The sequence below is a fragment of the Perissodus microlepis genome, chromosome 22 (genome assembly GCF_051167445.1).
Source record: "Perissodus microlepis isolate ML-2025 ecotype Zambia chromosome 22, ASM5116744v1, whole genome shotgun sequence".
Lineage (NCBI taxonomy): Eukaryota > Metazoa > Chordata > Actinopteri > Cichliformes > Cichlidae > Perissodus > Perissodus microlepis.
Window position 1 is genome coordinate 32,445,813 of NC_140481.1, and position 20,171 is coordinate 32,465,983.

A 20,171-nucleotide genomic window follows, 5' to 3' on the forward strand; every position below is an offset into this window, starting at 1 on the left:
CATCTCCGAGGATCTCACCTGGACGACCAACTGCTCCAAGCTGGTCAAGAAGGCTCACCAGCGCCTCTTCTTCTTGAGGACTCTGAGGAAGAACCACCTGTCCTCAGACATCCTGGTGAACTTCTATCGCTGCACCATCGAGAGCATCCTGACCAACTGTATAACAGTCTGGTTCGGGAACTGCTCTGCCTCGGACCGGAAGGCGTTGCAGAGGGTCGTGAAAACTGCCCAGCGCATCACTGGAGCTCCACTTCCTGCCATAAAGGACATCTACAGGAAGCGGTGTCTGAAAAGGGCTGGGAAAATCATCAGAGACCCCAGTCACCCATCACATGGACTCTTCACCCTCCTGCCCTCTGGGAGGCGCTACAGGAGCCTCCGGACTAAGACCACCAGGTACCGGAACAGCTTCTTCCCCACAGCTGTCAGACTCCTGAACTCTGCCTCCTGACATCTGACCCACTTTAACACATGGACTGGACATACACACACCACAACCACCTACACACACACACAATGGACAACCATACCCTCAAACACACAATAATAACATGGACTGAACCACCACTCACACCACTAGCACTTTATATAGATACTGTAGAAATTATCCACATATCTCACTAATCTTAACTGCACTACTGTATAGCTCTGTGTAAATAATCATTCTGTACATACGATAATTTTTAATCCTACAACTGTTTATAACTTGCATAGTTCCCATTTCTGTATAACTGTATATCTCAGATTTCTGTATAGTTTTTTATTTCATATTTATATCCTGTTCATAGCTTGTACTCACTACAGCCTGTACATACTTATAGTTATAGCACATTCATAACATACTTCATACCGTGTACATTATAACATACCATAATAGACCCATTTCTGTAATATGCTTACATATCTATATTATTGCTAATATATATTGTAATATATCTATATCATGGCTAAAGTACTTCTGGATGGATGCAAACTGCATTTCGTTGCCCTGTACCTGTGCATGTGCAATGACAATAAAGTTGAATTCTATTCTATTCTAAAACCACAGCATTGCATTTGGGTAAATGTTATATAGGAGTAAAGAATGAACTGGAGGGATATGATAGAGCAATTAAATAACGCCTGAAATTAAAGCTATGCAACACTCTTTACAACAAGCAGATTTTTTTCTATAGCTATAAAATCAATTAGGAGATCCTTCGATTGCTTTGTGTAAATCCTGGCTTTTCATTTAAAGTTTAAAAAAATTACATGCTTTTCTTCCTCCTTATCTCTTCATGCCGGTTTGACCGGAGGGCAGAAGGCGGTTGCCATGGTAATCGGATTGTTGCCTGCAAAAGGTTCATCTCTCTATATCAGACGTCCAGAGAGGTGCACAAGAATAAGCTTAACAACAACAACCTTTGATTCTCACCCAGTAACAAATAGACTTGCGACTCCCGCTCCAAAGGTGTGTAGTCTTACCACTACACTATCCAGCTGCGTAAAGTGTTCGGTATAAGGCAGGTTATGATAATACCTTGATCAAATTCAGTGTTAAATCTGTTCTTAACGTAAGGTATATCACTGTGTTTGCCTAAAAAGTTGATTCTGTTCATCTGGATGTTTTCAGTGGGAGAAACGTTTCATCATCATCAGGTGACTTCTTCAGTCTCAGCTGACTGCAGGTTTCCAATCTTATAAACAGGACATTTGCATAATGACTGAAACCAGCCCACTGAAGGAACAATGGGCTGGGAGGTCAGTTCCTTGATCATTAATGCAAATTATTCTGTTGTTCCTGCAAGTCTTTAAGTCCTCTCTGATGGAAGTTCTTGTTGCTGGTCTGTAGAAGAAGAGTCAGGATGGCTCCTGGGCTTGAGCTTGTTTGGCAGAATCAGCTGCAGGGATGAACAACAGCATTATTTTACATGTAACACAGACGCTGATCTGCTCTGGCTTATTCTCATATTTTCTTTGGCAAAGCTGTTTTCTGCCCTCGCTCTAACTGTGGTTCAGATTCTGAAAACATACAGCAGGCCGGAGTCGTCTCTATTTTCTGAGGTGGCTGAGGTTTTTAAACATCTGTAGAACAATGCTCAGGATTTTTTACAAGTCACTTGTGGCCACTGCCATCATCTATCCCATTGCACGTTCTGCATTACTATATACACATGAACAGTATTAACGGAAACATTTTTTTAGTCTGTGGATCTGTTTGCATGGTATGCAAACTGGTGGGGGTCAAATTCTGGGGGGGAGGTAATCCGTGATGTGCTGAAGGACTAGTCTCTCGAAGCATTTCATGATTACCGTCGTGAGGGCCACAGGGCGGTAATCGTCAGGCTGTGATGGGAGACTTCTGCGGCACTGGGATGATTGTGGCTGATTTTAGAAAGGATGGGATGGCTGCCTGATCCAGTGAGAGGCTGAAGAGTCTGGTGAAGATGAGGGTGAACTGGTGGGCACACGCTCTCAGCACCTTGCCAGGTACTCTGTCTGGACCGGCAGCCTTCCTGGGGTTCACTGCTAGGAGCACACATCTGACATCGTGTTACAGTGAATGGAGCAGTGCAGGAACGAGGTGAGGATGAGGATGGGAGCAGGGCTGGAGGAGATGAGGATGGGAGCAGGGCTGGAGGAGATGAGGATGGGAGCAGGGCTGGAGGAGATGAGGATGGGAGCAGGGCTGGAGGAGATGAGGATGGGAGCAGGGCTGGAGGAGATGAGGATGGGAGCAGGGCTGGAGGAGATGAGGGCTGCTGTTGTGGTGTTTCAAAGCGGGCGAAGAAGCTGTTTATCTCCTCTGCCGGCTGCACACTCAGGTTTTCTGCTCTCACAGCCTCTGTGGTTTATGATGTCTTGTGTTCCTGCCACACCGCCCGTGTGCTGTGGCTGGACAGGTGGGACTCGGTGTTTCTTTTGTGGTCTGTCTTGGCTTTTTTAATCCCCCTTTTCAGATCGGTTTGTCCACAGTCACATTTCCAGTATAGAACTTGATACAGTCCAGTACTGATCCTGTGAAAGTTTCCAGGCCCTCGTGTTCAAATATGTCCCAGTCTGTGTGAAGCAGTCCTGTAGTTTGTAGTCCTGTAGTCCTCCAGTTCTATAGAGTCTTGTTAATGACCTACTCCTTTTATTCAGGTGAGCTGCAACAGGGACACGTGTAAAAGTTTCAGGACACTGGCCCTCAAGGCCTCGAGTTTGACACCTGTGCTTCTGTAGGGGGGCAGCAGGTTGAGGATCGCAGATGTCAACAGACTCAATAAACTGATCACAAGCCCAGTAATGCTGTGGGCTCCTTTAGGGTGGTGTCTAAGATATGGGCAATGCTGGACAACACCTCCCACCCACTCCATGATGTGCTGGTCAGTTACAGGAGCACGCTCAGTGAGAGACTGAGACTACCCATAATGCACCACTGAATGGCACAGGAAATCATTCCTGCCTGTGGCCGTCTCCCTGTACAACTCCTTCATCTAACACAGTAAACACTGCAATAGTTTCACCCTTTTTGCACATCATCTACAATGAAAATAATAAAGTTTTACAAGTTAGAGTAAAAATGTCAATAATATATATTTCACCTTTGTAATACAGTGGTCCCTCGCTATAACGCAGCTTACTTTTCACGACCTCGCTGTTTCGCTGATTTGTTTGGGTGGAATTTTGCATGATTTTTTTTTTCAGCACATTGTTTTCTGCATCCAATCTCGTGCCGTGTCTCCTGTACATAAACCTTCGATTGCTAGCAGTGTGACTCTGAAGTTCTGCACTGCATGTTTGTAAAGTGCATTAAGCAAAATGAAACAGTCAGATGAGTAAAACTTTACTCAACTCATTCTTCTTGCTTCCTCTACTTCTGTACCATTGATTCATTAATGATTCATTAGTGTTGAACTCTCTTGCAGCTGCTCTATTTCCATGTTCTGGACCTAAAAACAGGGTTTGATCTTTGGTTTCATCCTATAATACTGGACTTATTTTTCTACGTAGGTTTGAACTTTGAGAGTTTAAACAAGAGAGAAAAGTGTGAAAATGTTCATGTCTGTCTGAGAGAAGTGTGTAGTGAGGGGTTTTACAGCCTTAAAACATCTATAATAATTAAAACATCTATAATAATTAAAACATCTATAATAATTAAAACATCTATAATAATTAAAACATTTAAGCTGGCTACTTCGCGGATTTCACCTATCACAGGTTTTTTTTAGAACATAACTCCTGCAATAAATGATGGACCACTGTATTCTGGATATTTATAATTGAATTTTTATATATCAGAGCTACTTCTTATATTTTGTAAACTTTGTAATATGTTGTATTATTTAATTTAGTTCAGTTAATTTAGTTTAGCTCAAAACCTACAGGTTTGATATTTATTAGTAAAATAAATGAAATCAAATTTAAAAACATGTCATATCAGTCACATTTATTAATGTGTAACAGCTAGCATCGATCGTCTAGGTGTGGGTCCAGCGTTGTGACACCGATCCCACACTGGTGCATCCCCCTCTGTATGTCCACTTTTTACTATCCTATGTTAACAAACTGTGAAGTGCATCAGAGATACTTACAAGAGACGCCAGAGCCGCTAAAATTCTGGTCGTATATCCATGGACTCTGTGAAGGGAAAAAAACAAAGTATTCAGCTGCAACATGAGTTTAAAATCAGTCAAACCAGAGTACAAAATTATGTGACTTATAATTACACATTGATACAACACGTTAGCTGAGACAGACTTACTGTTGCTGCCTCTGAAAAGTTCGTCGTCAGCATCACGTCCTACAAACAGACACAAAATGTTAAAGCTCGTCCTTTGCTGTATGTGCTGCTACACTTCCTGTAAAGACGACAAACATTTTGAGCTGAATGAAGCAAAACAGCAAACTTCAGTCACAAACTCATGTGATGTAGTGATCGTTCTGATGTGAGGTCATTCCTTTCATTGCTTATTGATCTGTTTCCAAATGGTTATGGTGATAAGTGGTGCTGTCATGTAGTTAAGAGTGGAAGAGTATACACTGGGTTATATTTGTAGTCATAAATAGAAACATGGTAATTCCCCAGTGTTCCTGAACATCTCACATCAAAGGGTCCTGGAGAAAACTGGAAAAAGGACCAAAGACTGAAAATGAGTCGATGTTCCTAAAAACATTTTTTGTTCCCCACAAAAAAGGTAATCTCTCTCTCTCTCTCACACACACACACACACACACACACACACACACACACACACACACACACACACACACACACACACACACTCAGGTTATTTAAGGACAAACTGCTCCACATGTGAGGAAACATTTAAAGCTGATCTGTTTCTGTTTCTTTTATTTATGAACTGCAGGTTAAAATCAGCTTTAAGGTTTTCAGCACTGCTGCTGTATAAATATTATTACCACATCAAATAATAAGAGCTTATGTGCTAAAACTTAAATTAAAAAATAACGTTTACCAAAAAACCAGAGCAGAAAAATAAAGTGCTTACGTGGTGTAGTAGTGTAAACAACCCGAGGTAAACCTGTAAACAAACACAAAAGACCAAATGACATATTTATTCAGTCAGTGCTTCATGTTTGATTCTTTTGATCTGTTCATGTAAAAAATTACATTTTAACAGAGTCAAGTTAAAGAGCAGTGACTCCACAGAGAAACACTGAAAGTCAAAAGTACGTCTGAGTTTTTCTTCTGTTTGTTTCATATAGATGTAAAGTTTCAGTGAAACTGAGCAGCTGTCACAGAGAGGAACCTCTGTCCTCTGCACACACCTGACAGCAGCCATGTTTCACCTGTCAGGCTCAGGTGTGAACCACTGCAGGGTGGAGCCAAAGCTCACAGCTGGCTGTGTGGAGCCCAGCTGTTGTGAAGGAAGGAGCTCAGCAGCAGACTGAGCTGCACAAACAGAGGAGAGAGCAGGAACCAAAGATCTGCTGTGCTGCTCATTTAAAGGAGTCGCTCTTAATCAGACCTCACTACACTTTATTTCAAACTTCACCACCAGGTGAAAGTGTTTCACAGGGAGTGTCAGGAGCAGTATGGAAGCAGTAGATGCAGTATTTGGGATGTGAGCAGGTGCTGTGGTGGTTTCACTGAGCAGGAAGGTTGTGGGTTCAAACTCAGCTGGAGCCTCTCTGTGGGTTTGTGTTCTCCCACAGGTTAAACATGTGCTCGTTACATGAACTGCTGATCCTACACTGACCACAGGGACCAACATGAGAGCAGAGCTCTCTGAAGGGACCTGAGTCACAGACTGTCTGTGATCCTGCAGGGACCAAACTGACAGACAGCTACTGTCCTGTTACTGTCAGATTAAAGGTGTTAATGGATGGGCTCAGACTGACTCGAGTCTCTGAGCATCAAACTTTATAAGACAGAAAAATAAAGATGTTACCGTTCATGTCGTTGGCTCCACGTCCTGTAAACAGACGTAACACAGACTGTCAGTGATGATGGATGAACTCAGTGGTTTGTTCTACATGTGTGAAGCAGCTCAGTGAGCTTCAGACCAACTCTGATATCATCATCAGACCTCAGTCAGCAACATGTTCATTAACCCTTTAAGACCTACCAAAGAACCAAGTCCGCCAGAGCTTATATTATATTTTTACATGCTGTGGAGCCATTTTTGGGAGCATTTCAAGTTGCTATACATCAATACAACCATTATAGCCCAGATTTTAATGATATGTATGCATTAAGTGCATAGTAATTACATAAATTGCAAAAAAGTGCAATAAACTACAATTTTTTTTTAAATCATTTCTGTTTTTTTAACATATATTTCTAGTTAGAGAAATTTAAGAGGCTTATCCCTCAAAACTGTAAATACAAAAAAGTTAACAAAATAGTTTCCCACCACAGGAAATTTATTTTGAGTGTCTTCATAGTTTTATTTTTGAAATACACCAATTTTTATATACTGCAGGAAAAACGAAAATAAATATTATAGTGCAAATTTGCAAAAAAACACAGCATGTGCATCAAAATAAACTATTTCCAGCAGTGCAATTTGAGTTCAAAGCATCCCAGAAACGACACAGAAAGTCATAAAGTCAAACATAACTTTTAAAAACACCAGTAAAGGCTCATAAGGCCCTGATGGTAAAAAACTACATTTCCGCAAAATGACGTCACTTCCGGTTTCGGGCGGGTCATGGCGGACATGCGATAGTTCGCGCTGATGGACGTAGGAAGTGTTATGAACAGCTGATCAGATCGGCAAAGCGTGTTTCTGGAATATTATGTTTTTGTTGCTGCAAGTGCTTTTTATGCAGTTTTTGCAAAGCTATATGTGGAAGGAAACCGTGACCGAGGACAAGCTGATGGCATAAGATGTAAGTACAACTCCTCCGGTTTCATATGCAAAACAAATTATTGCGCTAGCTTACGTGGTTGCAGTGCTACCGGGATTTAAAAATAGTTACACAAAACAGAGCGTGCTGCTCTGACCGGCTTTAAAGGGTTAACATGCAGTGTGAATGAATCACATGCTGAAGTGTAATCCTACAGTTTACTGTGATCCAGACTAACTGTTGTTGAAAAGTTTCAGTTCTACATGCAGATGTGTCTGCGTGGAGACGGTGGAGGAAACGAGCTGCACACTGTCAGCAAACATCAATCATTTCTGTTCTGCACAGAAAAACGACATTTATGTCCCAGAGGGCTCAAAGTTATTGGATCAGAAGCTGCAGACAGGAAAGTCTGACATCATGTCACATGACTGTGACCTTTGACCCCCTCATGGAGTCCTAATAAAATACTAAGTGAAGTGTTTGAAAGCTGAAAGACTGGAGCAGCTGATATTCAACATTTCTTACATTCATTTCAATGATTTTCTTCATGTGTTTCAAATGTGATGATCAGTAACAGCTCCATGTCATCACTGTCTGAGACCAGGACGGTTTCATTTTTACAGGATACAAAGACAAACATTTTAGCTCCACTCAACAGTATTTACACACAACAGCACACTGGACTTACCAAGAATTCCCCTTTTATACAAGATCACACAGGCAACTACAGCAACAAGAGCAACCACAGCCAAGACTCCTCCCACTGCACCAGCGATCGGAGGTCCACATCCAGGTTCCGGTGGAAGGTCAGTGATGTCTGAAACACAGACACACGTTTCAGGTTGAGGTCACTGTCAGTTATTTGCTGCCGTTTGTTACTGAGATGTAGATTTGAAGCCACAGTCATGATGGAGTCAGTGATCTGACAGCAGTGATGTGGAGCAGCAACAGGTGAAGCAGAGCAGGAGGTCAGTGAGAGGGGACGGCACTGAAACTGTTCATATCTGGAACTATTCAGTGATGCTCTGGAGGAGATCGCTCCTCTGCTTCTTCAGGGCTGCAGAGCTGGGCTACATGTGACATGCTAGCTTAGTTCTAGATGGACTGACATGGATCTGACCTCAGGACTGTGATCAGGACAGTAATGATGCAGATCTGCTGGACACAGAGGAGCTCCAGGCTCTGACTGAAGAAACAAACTTATGATCAACAACAGAGGCAATAAAACGTTTCTTACTCCAAGTATTTGTAACATCCACACTGGTCGCCTCATGGACGACTTCACAGCTGAACTTTGACAGGTCAGACTTCAAAATCTCCACATGGTCTCGTCTCTGGAAGGTCTCATCGTTATTTGGAAGAACTCCTGAGCTCGTCAGGCCGTCGTCTGCAGTCAGAACACGTCCGTTCCTCTTGATCCTCATGATGATGTCTTTGGGGTAGAAGCCTGTGGCGAGGCAGGTCAGGATGAGCTTTGTCTGCACTCTGACCTTCTTTGCAAACACAAACACCTCAGGTGGAGCTGGAAGCAGGAAATGGAAAACTGTGTCACCACATGTGAAAACTGTAACACTGATTTAATGAATTTATCTCTGACACATTAAAGAATGAATCAGCTGGTACTGAATGTCTTATATGAGCTGTAAGTATTAAAGCTTCGGTCACACAAGAGGAAAAATAGGTTGGTAACCTCCATGAAAACTGGTTGGGAGTTGGTCGCACTGCTTTTCTTCTTTATTCTTTGTGTTGGTCACTGAATGTGAATAATGACGCGTCACCAAAGAAGAAAATATCTAATTGGCTGGGAAAAACTGAAAATGTGACTGGCTGATTTTACCTCATTTTATTCTGAGAAGCTTCGAGGAGCAGCTTCCATAAAAGACAGACTTGTTTGTTTGTTTATGAAAGTGGTTTAATTCTGTACTCTGTGATTCTGGTCTGCAGAGATCTCACAGACTGTGTGGAACGAGCCGCAGATACTTCACCATAGAGCTTTCACAGAGTGAGACCTGATCTGTTAAAGTCTGATTTCTAGTTTAAACCTGCAGAGAGGCTCTGCTTCATTTTACAAAACATGTTCACATGGATCACACAAGCTGCAAACATGCAGACAGTTAAAGTGACACATTTATTGAAGGAATATTTGGTTAAATGTTGTGAGCATTTATTTTGGTTCCACAAAAACTGATATTTCTGCTAAACAAAGGACATTACATACAGCTCATTTATACTTAATTTATAAAACTTTAAAAATAGAATCAGTTATTTTTTAATTGTTCTTTTTCATTCATCCATTTTTTTTTGCTTATCCTCCTCCAAATTCTTTTGGAAAACACCAAGGTGTCCCCAAGCCAGCCGAGATATATAATGTCTCTCCTGTCCTGGGTCTCCTCTGGACACCCACATCTATGCTGATCTCACCTGGACCCACGACACCAACACCTTGGCAAAGAAGGCCCAGCAGTGGCTGCACCTCCACCTCAGGAGGTGCAACACTTAAAAAATAGACTAGACAGAAATTTAAAAAAAAAACCAAAAAACATTATTGATACTTTTTAATGTGAAATGTTGTCACACACTGACCTAAAAATTTAAAAAAAGGTTTCGTGAATTTATAACTTTTATAACTAAAACTACTCTACAGGCTCCACTAATAATGAATTTAAAAACACAATTTTTTTCATATCATACATACATTTCTTTTTGAGCTGCTGTTGTTCATAATCCAAGAACTTGCTCAGCCAATCGATGCACTCGTTCTCCAGGTATCCCATGGTGTACTCTTTCAGCACCTGGACGCCGTCCCACTTCCTCTTGGTGGGTTGTGCCTCCTGAATCTGAGCGACCCAGACTCCGCTTCTATCATCGAAGGACAGGAAGTCGTCTCCATCGTAGGCGTACATGTCCACGCCTCGGACAAACCTGAGCGTGCCGTCAGGCTGCGTCTCACCCTCACAGCCGTGCATCCACTGAAGAACGTGGAGGTCTGGAAGCAGGAGGGTGAAATAAAGGAAGAACAAACAAAGGACAAGGAAATGAAGATTCAGAGGAGACGAGATGAGGAAGCAGGAACATCTTGTTCCTGACCTGAGGAACCTGATCTCGAATGGAAGCATTTTTCAATTAAAATGTTATTTTGTTGATGTCATGCAGGTCCTTCAGCTTTCGAGGGTCTGACCTGAGTCATTCTGTCTCATTCGCTCCATCAGGATGCCGATGTTGACCTTGAACCACTGCTGCTTGCTCTTGCGGGACTGTGTGCCTTTATCCCAGTAATCAGCAGGTAAACGCTCTCTCATCCACTCCTGTCTGGGAACTTTCACCTGATTCTCGCTGTCAAAGTAGTCGATCATCCTGCCGTCCAGCAAACCCATGGCTGTGAACTCGTGGATGCCCGGGAGGCCGACAGGTTTGGAGAGCGCCGTGTAGATGTAGGTGAGGGAGTGAGTCTCTGAAAGTCACACAGAAGGAAATGTTTTTATTCCAGCCAGCTGAGAAAAACCATCTGAATATTTACATCCACTATGAATCAGGAAGCTTTGCTCTTTGGTATTTTAGTCAGTCCCTGATAAACAATGATTACATCCATTCAGTTTTTCTGTCTCTTTAAACCTCTGTGTGCTACATTTGTTAAAGAGCAGCTGCTCTGGAGGACATTAACTTAACTAAGGTCCACCTGTTAAAAACCACAGAGTTAAAACATACAGTTACAAAATGAGCTTAATCAGATCTCTCACACTCCATCGCAATGATTTACAAAGTTATTATCCAAAAATATGGACGATGGTGGACAAGTGAAGGACAGAAGGATCCATCCATCCATCCATCATCCATCCATCATCCATCCATCCATCCATCCATCCATCCATCCATCATCCATCCATCATCCATCCATCCATCCATCCATCCATCCATCATCCATCATCCATCCATCCATCCATCATCCATCCATCATCCATCCATCCATCCATCATCCATCATCCATCCATCCATCCATCATCCATCCATCCATCCATCCATCATCCATCCATCCATCCATCCATCATCCATCATCCATCCATCCATCCATCATCCATCCATCATCCATCCATCCATCCATCATCCATCATCCATCCATCCATCCATCATCCATCCATCCATCCATCCATCATCCATCCATCCATCATCCATCCATCCATCATCCATCCATCCATCCATCATCCATCCATCCATCCATCCATCATCCATCCATCCATCCATCCATCCATCATCCATCCATCATCCATCCATCCATCCATCCATCCATCCATCCATCATCCATCCATCATCCATCCATCCATCATCCATCCATCATCCATCCATCCATAATCCATCCATCATCCATCCATCATCCAGCCGTTCATCATCCATCCATCATCCATCATCCATCCATCATCCATCCATCCATCCATCGATCCATCCATCATCCATCCATCATCCATCCGTCCATCATCATCCATCCATCATCCATCCATCATCCATCCATCATCCATCCATCCATCATCCATCCATCATCCATCCATCATCCATCCATCCATAATCCATCCATCATCCATCCATCATCCAGCCGTTCATCATCCATCCATCATCCATCATCCATCCATCATCCATCCGTCCATCATCCATCCATCCATAATCCATCCATCATCCATCCATCATCCATCCATCCATCGATCCATCCATCATCCATCCATCCATCCGTCCATCATCAATCCATCCATCATCCATCCATCCATCCATCATCCATCCGTCCATCATCCATCCATCATCCATCATCCATCCATCATCCATCCATCCGTCCATCATCCATCCGTCCATCATCAATCCATCCATCCATCCATCCATCCATAATCCATCCATCCATCCATCCATCCATCCATCCATCATCCATCCATCCATCCATCGATCCATCCATCATCCATCATCCATCCGTCCATCATCAATCCATCCATCATCCATCCATCCATCCATCCATCATCCATCCGTCCATCATCCATCCATCATCCATCATCCATCCATCCATCATCCATCCATCCATCATCCATCCGTCCATCATCCATCCATCATCCATCCATCCATCCATCATCCATCCGTCCATCATCAATCCATCCATCATCCATCCATCCATCCATCCATCATCCATCCATCCATCCATCATCCATCATCCATCCATCCATCATCCATCCATCATCCATCATCCATCCATCCATCCATCCATCATCCATCCATCCATCCATCATCCATCATCCATCCATCCATCATCCATCCATCATCCATCATCCATCCATCCATCCATCCATCATCCATCCATCCATCCATCCATCCATCCATCCATCCATCCATCATCCATCATCCATCCATCCATCCATCCATCATCCATCCATCATCCATCATCCATCATCCATCCATCCATCCATCCATCCATCATCCATCCATCATCCATCCATCATCCATCCATCATCCATCATCCATCGGTACAGAGAGAGGAGAGAGATCACATGTAGAGCAGAGAAACGTACTTGCTGGAGGATCAAGACCAACAGAAGGCCGACCTGTTTAAAACCACAGAGTTAAAGAAAGATTTGAAACACACGACTTCATTTTAGCACAAACATGAAAACATGAATCCATCCTGGTTTATATCTGAGCTTCAGGCTGCTGCTGCTTTGATGTTTGGGGATATTTTTGGGCCTCTTAGTCCCAACTCAGCACGGCTGAAACAGCACAGCCTGCTCAGTGTTGTTACTGAGCATGTCCATCCCTTTATCACCACAGTGTTTCACCCTCTGATGGCTGCTTCCAGCAGGATAACACACCATGTCACAAAGCTCAGATCATCTCAAACTGGCTTCTTGAACATGACAATGAGCTCAGCGTACTCTCAGTCACATGTTGTTGTGTTACAGCCTCAATCAAACACAGATTAAACTCATTTTTCACTTCAACGTTCTCCACACAATACCTGATAAAGCACTGTGAACACTGTCCAGATGCTGTGTGTGGAAAGGTTAGATTTAAGCAGGTGGTTGTAATGTTATAGCTGATCAGTGTGTGTGTGCAGAGAGAGCTCAGATCTAGAGAAGAGAAATGAAGCACTTACTTTTACTTGGAGTGGGAACCACAGCAGAAGGTCCACCTGTTAGAAACACAGAGTTCATCTTTCTCAGTTAACTTCAGTGATTACTTCCTCCATTCCTACAAAACTGCTCAAAGAAGTCCTGCCGGTCAGGTTTCAGAGCTCATCACAGCACAGAAACAGCTTTAGTGAAGGTTACAAATGATCTTCTATTAATGCCCTCGTGGTACCGTATCACCCATTAGAGCACTTTGCTGTCAGACTGTGGGCTTCCTTTGGTTCCTCCAGTATTTAAAGTAGGACGGTAGAAACAGCCTTCTCTGTACACAAGCTGTCATCACCAACAAAGGCTTTTGTACAAAGTAATAAAATAGTCTCAGTAAGCGTGTTCAACGGTTATTTTACCTGCTGCATGTCGAGAGCAGAGACACTTACTTGTTGGATGAAGAACAACAGAAGGTCCACCTGTTAGAAACACAGAGTTAAACGACACCGAACAACATCAAATATTTGAATGAATGAAATTAAAATTTATTTTGGAATCCAGTCTGTTTTCTTTGTAAACACATCTTGAAAAACACATCTATTATTTTATATTTGCTCAAACATATCGAGCATAAATACATCAATCGAACCTTCCAGGTCAGACCTCGTCACAGGCAGTGTTGTTTTATCATGTTCACACAAATATTTCCCATTTTAAATATTTCTCTTTTTATCTGAACTGCTCATAATTTAAATATTCTTAATAAACATTTTGAAATAAAAATAAAATGTAATTCATTTGCCAATTTCTAGTTTGTGAGTATGTGTTCATCTCCATCCATATGTTAGCAATGTTAGCTGGGGCTACATGTAAAGTTTCACTCAGAGCCACCAAACTCCTACTTAAGGAAAAATGATGTACAATTCCACACAGTGACTCCTAGGACCTGAATATATTAATAACCACTTCTGAATTCAAACACGGGTCTAAAGAAATGAAAACAGAAAAGTCTGAAAAATGACAAAAATAAAGTTTCTCACCCCAAACTCTGGTAACGCTCACAGCAGATGCCTCATGAACGACTTCACAGCTGAACGCAGACAGGTCAGACCTTAAAACCTCCACACGGTCTCTCCTCTGGAAGGTGTGGTCTTCATTGGGAAGAACTCCTGAGCTGATCAGGCCGTCGTCTGCAGTCAGGACTCTCTCATTCTTTTTCATCCTCAGGACGATGTCTGCTGGGTAGAAGCCTGTGGCGAGGCAGGTCAGCACCACGTCTGCATCCACTCTGGAGGTCTTTGCATACAGGGACACCTCGGGTGGAGCTGGAGGAGGAAATGTAAAGAGGTGTGTATCTCCTCAGCTATCACTGCAAACAGGAACCATTCAGGTTTCTTTGACGATCACCCCTAACGACTGAGCACAGCTGTGGCAGACGTGTCGCACGCTGACGTTTAGTTTGCGGCTTCCACACAAAATGCTTTCACATCTGTAGTCTCACATCTGGAGCTGAACGTCACTGAGCACTTGGAGAGACGCTCGTTTATCTCGTCTCTGTGACTTTTTTATCCACCAGGTGTTTCTGTAGGTGAACACCTGCCGTGTGGGGAGGGCGCAGCGAGGTAGTACAACGACAGTTTGAAGATAAAAAGTGAAGAGGCAGTTTATGACTGATTACTGATGTTGCTGATAGGTAGTCGTGTGTTCTTTCATTTATATTGAGCTGTAAATCTGCATTACTGCTGCCATAATGAGACTGTTGTGTTCAAATAAAGGAGGAAACATTTAACTCACAGGAATCTTTAAGCTTTTTACATTTATTTGACCTGAACTTAGAAAAGTTGGAAGTTTAACTGAAGGTTCTTGGATTTCTGAATGTTATTGAACCATAATCACACACAAAGCCTCCTCTATGAAGTCTAATAAGAATAAATATCAAAATACAGAAACTAGATGTCATACATACAGGTGTTTCGTGGCTGCTGTTGTTCATAATCCAAGAACTTGCTCAGCCAGTCGATGCACTCGTTCTCCAGGTATCCCATGGTGTACTCTTTCAGCACCTGGACGCCGTCCCACTTCCTCTTGGTGGGTTGTGCCTCCTGAATCTGAGCGACCCAGACTCCGCTTCTATCATCGAAGGACAGGAAGTCGTCTCCATCGTAGGCGTACATGTCCACGCCTCGGACAAACCTGAGCGTGCCGTCAGGCTGCGTCTCACCCTCACAGCCGTGCATCCACTGAAGAACGTGGAGGTCTGGAAGCAGGAGGGTGAAATAAAGGAAGAACAAACAAAGGACAAGGAAATGAAGATTCAGAGGAGACGAGATGAGGAAGCAGGAACATCTTGTTCCTGACCTGAGGAACCTGATCTCAAATGGAAGCATTTTTCAATTAAAATGTTATTTTGTTGATGTCATGCAGGTCCTTCAGCTTTCGAGGGTCTGACCTGAGTCATTCTGTCTCATTCGCTCCATCAGGATGCCGATGTTGACCTTGAACCACTGCTGCTTGCTCTTGCGGGACTGTGTGCCTTTATCCCAGTAATCAGCAGGTAAACGCTCTCTCATCCACTCCTGTCTGGGAACTTTCACCTGATTCTCGCTGTCAAAGTAGTCGATCATCTTGTCGTCCAGCAAACCCATGGCTGTGAACTCGTGGATGCCCGGGAGGCCGACAGGTTTGGAGAGCGCCGTGTAGATGTAGGTGAGGGAGTGAGTCTCTGAAAGTCACACAGAAGGAAATGTTTTTATTCCAGCCAGCTGAGAAAAACCATCTGAATATTTACATCCACTATGAATCAGGAAGCTTTGCTCTTTGGTATTTTAGTCAGTCCCTGATAAACAATCAGTTGATGAACTTGTTCTTTTCTTGGAAAAACTAGGATTGTTTAATGTGACAGTTCTGAGACCCGACCCATCGTTCTTCTGTTCTTGCTTCTTTTCTCGTGACTGTTTCCAGAACACAAGCTGCACTCTGAGGTGCACCTGTATCTGTGTCTCAGCTTCATGCTTCAGCTCCAGCTCTTCCCCACCACAGAGAGGATGACCATGACACAAGCACAAATTTCTGACTGTCAAATCCTCCTCCTACGGTCCCCTGCATGGATGGCAGGAGGGCTGGCCCATGACAATCAAGGCCAAAGACCCTCACTGATGAGCCCCTCCCCAAGGCCTGAGCCTCCCAACCCTGTCCTGACGGAGGCATCATGGTCCACTGCTGTGGAAAACATGACTCCTTGAGGTACAAACCCCTCCCCAATGATAAGGTTGTGATTCATACATGAGTAAAGATCTCTGTTTGTATGCTGACCAAAAATGTCATGTTTCTGTTGTGTAAAGATTTTAGTGACATACTTAAAAATGTAGACACAAAGACAAAAGTCTGTGGACAGACTACAGCTAATCTAAAATTCCACCTTAAGAATGTGCCTGGATACTAAAACAGCATCAGCAGAGTTCTGACACCAGGTTGAAGATGACAACAGGTGAGTAAAGAGCATTTTAATCCAGTGGTGCTGACCTGTTGATAAGTGCTAATGCTAACATGAGACCTGGAGAGAAGAACAAACTGAAACTGATCATTTACACACAAGTGGAATTTCAGCAAGTGAACCAAAGGAAACAAGTGCATCAGTGGTCGTGTGCTCAGTACCAGAGTGGGGATGACTAAAGCAGCTGCTGCTGAGCTTTGCAGTTGTAACACAGTTTTGTGTGATCAAGTTGTGCGTTAATGAACCTCGAAGTGTTATTTCTTTTGGTCGGTTAATTGGCATGATACTGATTATACTTAACCAGTGCATGTTAAAATTATGCCTCAGTACTTTGATACCATGTTGTTGGATTATTTAGTACTAAGTTAGTAGCAGTGACCATCCAGCTGTATTAGGAATAAAGGACTTTTCTATTGTTTAGTTGAACTGTTGCTAGTTTGCCACATTTGTGCCTTACTAGTAACAACTTGTAAGACATGTGCGGTTTAGCCAATTTATCTTCTACGGTGACCCCTTGTGGACATTATGAGATATTGCTTGTGTTAATAGATGATGTGTTGTGATTGTTTTCCTAGTTATCTATGACTCTACTCATTGTAGAATTACCTGTTTCTGTTTCCAGAAAACCATGCTCAGAGTCACACATACTGTGTACTATACAACAATAAGTTCAAGTATGGCTGCACTGAATTTGGATTAAGCCTGGCAAGCACTTTGATGTAAACAATCTTAATGAAAGAAAGTTAACCCAACTCCTGGACTGCTGCAGTCCTTCTAACAGAAGACTTAGCCCAGACTTTTATACCCAGTATTCCAGTATATATATTCCACAGTAAGTGTGACAAATAACGCACTAACATCAGTGTTAGTAAAGACTTGTGCAGCTCTGATGTTGCTGACTGTGGAAATTAGAAGCAGCACTCGGTCATCTCAGGATGGACTAACACGGAGTTTTCTCTCGGTCCGTGGGAACAGTCACAGACAGGGAACATCTCGTGAAAACTATTTCCTCCTTTGTTTTTAGATGTCAGGCCTGTGCAGCAGGGTTAAAGTTCTAGAATCGATAAAAATATCTTTTCTATCTATCAAAAATAAAAAGCGAATCGATCATCTGAAATGTGCGTCACTCTTTACTTTCACTTTTAAGCCTCCTGCAGGACGGTCACTCACCGCCGTTCACGCGCAGTCCTGTCCCCGAGAGGACCAGAACCAACACGAGGATCATTCTGTTCTCGTTTAGAACCAGTTTTATCCTCCTGCTGGAGCGGGGTCTCCGTGTCTGCCTGAGACCCACAGCTGCTCGCCTTCCTGCTGATGTTAGTGAGCAACAGCTGGAAGACATCAGCTGGATAACGGTTTCTATTTTTTTTATTCCCAGCTTTATTCTGGAAGATCACACACGGAGGAGCAAACCCTGGAACACCAACACTAAAAATAATAATACAAACACATAAAGGAGAGAACAGAGTGACTTAATCAGAGCATTTAAAATATCTTTATTTATTTTTATCAGTGTAAATATTTCAGCGTCATTTAACTTTTTTACCTCCAGTTTTATTTTGAGGGATCTGATGTGGCGTAATCTAACCTGTGTTATTGTGAAAGGTTTAACAGGAAGTGAACGTCGGTAAACCGGTGTTCTAACAAAACACCCTACTTGTGTTACTGCGCGTGCGCACAACTCAAAACGGCCATGTACGATGGAGGCATAAACCATGTAAGGTAGCACGGATTGATAGACATGACTGTAAATTTACGCTATGGTCGGACGTTTTGTCAGAACACCGGCAGCTTGCTAAAAAGATAAATGGTTTGCTGGGATTTTGAACTAAAGTACGAGTTTGGGCTGCACTACAAAGTGTCGCTTGAATCCTTTTGCCTTAAAAAACTGGTGTCAGACGCATATGGGCTCAAAATGTGGTCATAAATATTTTGTACTTGTAAAAAAGATTTGTATGTGTAAAAAAGATTTGTGTGTGCGTAAAAAAGATTTGTGTGTGGACTTAGCCCAAAAAAACCCCCTGCAAGTTACAAGTACGAATTTTGACCCTATTTTTCTTCCTTTCATCTGATTGGTCGATGTCATGTCAATCACAAATGTAACAATCCAATCAGAGAACAGATGGGTTTGGCTGTCAGAGGGGCGCTTTTTTTGAACTGCAGGTCCTTGAAGGGTAATACAGTTTGAAGCTGGAGGATCTCTATGTAAATATCCGATAGCAGCTAGGTCCCCTAACTTTCAGCAGCTGTTGAAAGGATAAAGTTGTGCTATATCAGTGGTTAGAAACACCATTATTACTTTAGGATTAGTTTAACACAAAGTCAGGGCTGACCCGGGACCATTGCTGTGAGTCACAGTGCGCAGCATAAAAGTCCTTTCACATCGGACGCAGGATGTGCTGCTAATGCTAACTGCTAACTAAAAGCAAAGGATCCAGAATTTGTTGCTGGCTGCTGGGCTCTGTGGGGTTTTGCAGCAGCTCTACCTGTACTAGATGCACCTGCTCCTTGTCTTTTCTATCTCTGACTTTATGTCCTCTACAAGAGTTTGTTTTTTTTGCTGGTTCTTCAAATGTTCAATAAAAACATGTATGCTAATTCATGACGAAGAAAGCTTTGTAATGAAGACTGTCATTTCCAAAGCACTGCCCGCCCCCACCCCGCGGTCCGCAGCGCTGTTGAAAAGGCTGTGGAAGTCCCTGTATTAAACACGTAGACCTGTGACACAAAAATCACCAAACTCGGACGACCACAGACTGTTTTCCTTCCTGGTGATGAAGGAAAACGCTGGGTTGGCATGTAAAAGGGCATTTATTCCCTTCAAAGACCTGCAGTTCAAAAAAAGCTCCCCTCCGACAGCCAAACCCATCTGTTCTCTGATTGGATTGTTACATTTGTGATTGACATGACATTGACCAATCAGATGAAAGGAAGAAAAATAGGGTCAAAATTCGCACTTGTAACTTGCAGGGTTTTTTTTGGGCTAAGTCCACACACAAATCTTTTTTACGCACACACAAATCTTTTTTACACATACAAATCTTTTTTACGCACACACAAATTCTTTTTACACATACAAATCTTTTTTACAAGTACAAAATATTTATGACCACATTTTGAGCCCATAGACGCAGAGCAGCAGAAAGAGCTTAATAATCGGGGAGCGTCAGCGAGCAGTTCTGGGAGAGATAAAGATGCCATGTTGAGGCTGTCATTTTTAGCATCTACATGGATGTTAAAATCACCCACAATAATTATTTTATCTGAGCTGAGAACTAAATCAGATAAAAAGTCTGAGAAATCAGAAAGAAACTCTGTGT

General features: G+C 42.7%; 1 protein-coding gene across 1 annotated transcript in view; it reads right to left on the minus strand.

The window, feature by feature from the left end:
- Positions 1-765: 765 nt before the first annotated feature.
- LOC146363588 (uncharacterized) overlaps positions 766-20,171 on the minus strand; it is a 31,499-nt gene continuing 12,093 nt past the window's right edge. The window contains exons 12-27 of the mRNA XM_084918990.1: positions 18,022-18,236; positions 15,808-16,080; positions 15,325-15,615; positions 14,399-14,683; positions 13,808-13,837; positions 13,397-13,432; positions 12,816-12,848; positions 10,457-10,729; positions 9,974-10,264; positions 8,516-8,800; positions 7,967-8,095; positions 6,378-6,401; positions 5,475-5,507; positions 4,727-4,765; positions 4,557-4,602; positions 766-1,880 (exon numbers count right to left, since the gene is read on the minus strand). Of these exons, the coding sequence (XP_084775116.1) occupies positions 4,574-4,602; positions 4,727-4,765; positions 5,475-5,507; positions 6,378-6,401; positions 7,967-8,095; positions 8,516-8,800; positions 9,974-10,264; positions 10,457-10,729; positions 12,816-12,848; positions 13,397-13,432; positions 13,808-13,837; positions 14,399-14,683; positions 15,325-15,615; positions 15,808-16,080; positions 18,022-18,236 (2,266 nt within the window). The 3' untranslated portion in view covers positions 766-1,880; positions 4,557-4,573. The remainder of the gene's footprint in view (positions 1,881-4,556; positions 4,603-4,726; positions 4,766-5,474; positions 5,508-6,377; positions 6,402-7,966; positions 8,096-8,515; positions 8,801-9,973; positions 10,265-10,456; positions 10,730-12,815; positions 12,849-13,396; positions 13,433-13,807; positions 13,838-14,398; positions 14,684-15,324; positions 15,616-15,807; positions 16,081-18,021; positions 18,237-20,171) is intronic.